The sequence below is a fragment of the Sipha flava genome, unplaced genomic scaffold (assembly GCF_003268045.1).
Source record: "Sipha flava isolate LNK unplaced genomic scaffold, YSA_version1 176_pilon_pilon, whole genome shotgun sequence".
Classification (NCBI taxonomy): domain Eukaryota; kingdom Metazoa; phylum Arthropoda; class Insecta; order Hemiptera; family Aphididae; genus Sipha; species Sipha flava.
Window position 1 is genome coordinate 1,455,486 of NW_020272062.1, and position 3,895 is coordinate 1,459,380.

Consider the following 3,895-nt stretch of genomic DNA (forward strand, 5'->3'; position numbering starts at 1 on the left):
ATTAATTATTTTTTAATTTTCTGGGTACCTATTCATTTATAAGTTTGTACAGCATAATTTTTGGGATTGAGCCCTTCTACTTCTTCTCATGTGACACTTTAGTTCTAGTTAATTAGTATGTTGATTTGAATAGCTGAAAAATTGTCTAGTATTATATTTAACAAATATTCATACAAGTTCATACAGAACTAGTCATTCACAAATTCTCTGAGGGGTATCAGTCGACACCCCTGACCGCCCCCTTGTGTGGGCCACTGTATACGCCACTGACATCGACGGTCGATAACAATAAGTGCCCGTTTTAGAAAAAGGTATTACTTCATTATAACACAATCCTACTGTCTACGACAAGAAACAGAGAGAGCAGGAGAAACTATAAACAACAAGAATTTCGAAATATTTGGCGAAATCGGATTACGTATTATGACTTTTCCTGTGACGTGTTATCATTATGATCGAAGAAATCGCGTGTGATAAAGCGATAACCGAGCGGGACAAATACAATTATTTTATTATTATGTGTCGTTGTAACAATAATATTTCTAACGAAACGTAAACTGTTATCATTTTCTAGTGGCGATCTGTTTATTTTGTATAAACAGATTTTGTTGCAATTATTATGTTTTATATTATTTCACCGTCCAAGAACATCACTTAAAGACCACTTAGGTCCTAGAGACGGTTTTCTGAACTTTTTGCACAAATAGATCAACATATCTTCCGAACAATGAGCTCCAATATTAACATTGAGAAATTAGTGGAAAAATCGAGGTGAGTAATGTTTTGGAATAAATCTCAGTTCTAAGTTTTCACCGTAAATTTATTTTTTGTCTCTCGATTTTGTTTATGTTTCTATGAACGGCTTACATTATTTATTCATGAAGAATCAGCGGATCAAGTGTCTGACCGCATTAAAAAAAAAAAATAAGCTAATTTTGCATAAATTGTTATTTTGGCAATATCATAACTATGTCGTTTACTTGTTATGCCATTGCCTAATAATTGTTTAATATTTTTTTTCAATAAATTAAAATTGTGTATTTTAACTAGTGAACTAAGGAGTATTAATTGCATTTACAAGACTTGAAAAATATGATAATTACAGGTTTCCAAAGACTGTCAACGAAACTCTTGGAGTAATTGCTTATTTTCCATTTGGGGTTGTTATAGCAGCATTAAGAGTTTTTATATTAGTAAATGCAATATTTTTAACTATTATTTTGAGTAATTATCCAAAAGTGCGCAGGTGAGTTATATAAATCAATTTGTAAAATTTTAATCGCTGTATAATGGATAAATTGCTTGTTGCCAGGCCACTGCTAAGAATTATTTTAGGTGTTCTTGGTTTAATCGTAATTGAAAAAGAAAATTCTGCATCCAAAAACAGCAGAGTGTTGGCCTCAAATAGTTTATCAATATTCGATTTCATTGCGTTGCATTTGGTCACAGGGGCTTATACAGTAAGTTTTGATATGAAATTAAATGATCATAATGGGCTTACTTTAATATCATAATACTATTAACATATTTTAGCCAACACTAGCATTCAGTGAAACTATAGCTTTTTTTATTGGAATGGTGTCTGTAAAGCCCCATGATATGACAGCTGTAAACGGCCTTGTATTGAAAAATTTTATATCTGACGAAAATGATGAAAAGTCATTACTCCTATTTCCAGAAGAAGCTTCAACCAATGGAAAATATGCTTTACTCAGGTATACTACAATATGTTGTGTATAATATGTACTATTATAATCTTTCTTTTTGTTTTTATTTATTTATTTTTTAATTGTTATTGAATTAGATTTTCATCTCTACCAGCTGTTGTAAGTGACAATGTGCAACCGGTAGCTTTAAAAATAACAAGGCCATTTTTTGCTAATATTAATTTATCAGTACTCGGATCAAGTATTTTTTCTGAAATATTTTGGTTCTTTTTTGTTCCATATACCAAATTTGAGTACAAGTAAGTGTTTTTCATACTTTTTTAAATTCTCATCAATATTTATTTCAATTAAAATGTTATAATTTACAATGCCAGACTTCTCGAAGTGATCAAAAAATCTAAAAATGAGACTAATGATACAATGATGCTTCGGGTTGAAACAGCTATTTCAAAAGAACTCAACATATCTACCTCGGAGCTCACAATTAAAGATAAAGTATTAACATTATAAAAATAATATTGAGGAATCATTTAAGTTATTCATTTGAACGCTAATTCTTATTTTAGAATGAATATCTAGAGAAATATTTACTAGAGTTGGAAGAAAAGGCTAGAAACCGGAACAAATGGTCAACAATTGATAATCTTGATGATGATCCCGACATTTTTAGAATGGCTGCCCAAGTTGCTGATGTTCTTCCATATGTTCCCCAACATGCTATTGTTGCCAATCTTAGTAAGTTTATTAATAAAATATTTGAAAAATCCTTGTTTACCTAAAATTTGTTTATTTTAAATAAATTTTTTTTTTTAATTTCAAAAACAAGTATATAGTTGTATTATGTATTTCTTATTTTTAATATAGAAAATTGTAATCAATTATTGGTTACCTACGAATTGTCATTATATTATTATTTTATACTATTTTAGGAAGAACAAGAAGTGTTGATATAACAATAACAAATATACTTGATGGCACCATTAGATATACTCCAGTTCCTCTGACTTGCAATGCACCAAAGTCTGAAGTAAGTTATTCTTTGTATGAATTATACATAACTCAAATCTTCCTGTATATTTTTCTTTAGATGTTTCATAGATTTTTGGAACTGAATATTATTCAATAAGATTATAGTTAAAATATAATTTAAGAAATTTGTATTCATAGTTTGCATCAACGAGTCTTAAACATAATATTTTGTTTTTCTATTAAAAATAAAATTCTGTTTTTTTTTTTTTTTAAGTAGATTCTTTAACAATTTCTTTAAATTATTATAATATAAACCAAAATATAAATGTAAATCTTATTTTAATGTAGCCAATTAGGAAATTATTTATCATAAATGTACCCACTTACCAATAGTATTATAGAAACTGTTGATAGTCAGGTATACTTAAATTAATTGATGAATGTTTGACATTTTAAAGTCCAAAAAACCAGAACCGAATAATTTTGGAGTTGGTTCATTCATGGAGAGAAAAACCAAGTTAATCGAAGAAGCTCGCCAACGTTACATAAAAAAACATGGATTACATCACTTGGTTCAATAGCTTATGTCTGCGTTAGGACAATGGTAAGAGGAGGAAAATAACTTACAATGACGTCGTCGTCAAGAACATTTCTAGTTCTATAAATGCTCTTTGTTTTTATTACTATTATAACTTTTATTTGTACGGAAATTGGGCAGGTACTTACCCAAGTATTACTAAATGTGCTTGTTCTTGTATGAAAGTCTAGAGAATTTTAACGAAATGACTAAAGGCAATATATTATGTACATATTATATTATAGTATACTAACTTTTTTCGTTAATACTATTTTTACTGTCCATTTTCAGTGCTAAAATGTTTGTTTTTTATTTATTTCTTATTTTTCTCAATTGGTGCGTTCACAAAAAAAAATATTAAAAATTAAAAAAAAATTAGACGATGTATACAGATCATCATGATAGTGGGTTGACCAAATGATATGCGGTCATATAAATTGATTTTGTTATCATATGTAATAATATATATATATATATATATATATATATATACAATACCTACATTAATAAGAAATTATATAATATTATGGTTGTAAGACTTAACAACTTGTATTATGTTATTTTAAAATTATATACAATACACGTTGATTCGAGCTTTAATAATATTGTTTTATTTTCATTACTAATATTATTTTTAATATTACTGTACAAAGTGCGAGCAAGGTTAAATCTTTTGCCGCAA

The 3,895-nt window shown here is 28.0% G+C and overlaps 1 protein-coding gene across 1 annotated transcript; it reads left to right on the forward strand.

Moving 5' to 3' along the window:
* The first annotated feature begins 439 nt into the window (after positions 1-439).
* On the forward strand, positions 440-3,467 carry LOC112680311 (ancient ubiquitous protein 1-like). Its single transcript, XM_025550362.1, has 9 exons — positions 440-771; positions 1,106-1,246; positions 1,313-1,460; positions 1,534-1,715; positions 1,805-1,966; positions 2,042-2,162; positions 2,234-2,402; positions 2,597-2,694; positions 3,095-3,467. Exons 1-9 carry the CDS (start codon positions 728-730, stop codon positions 3,215-3,217), a joined length of 1,188 nt encoding a protein of 395 aa, XP_025406147.1. The 5' UTR covers positions 440-727; the 3' UTR covers positions 3,218-3,467.
* Positions 3,468-3,895: the final 428 nt, after the last annotated feature.

Coding starts and splice junctions, on each gene's coding strand:
- LOC112680311 (XM_025550362.1), top strand. CDS start 728: ATGAGCTCCAATATTAACATTGAGAAATTAGTGGAAAAATCGAG. Junction 1,461..1,533: donor TGGTCACAGGGGCTTATACA/GTAAGTTTTGAT, acceptor AACATATTTTAG/CCAACACTAGCATTCAGTGA. Junction 2,403..2,596: donor TGCTATTGTTGCCAATCTTA/GTAAGTTTATTA, acceptor ATACTATTTTAG/GAAGAACAAGAAGTGTTGAT.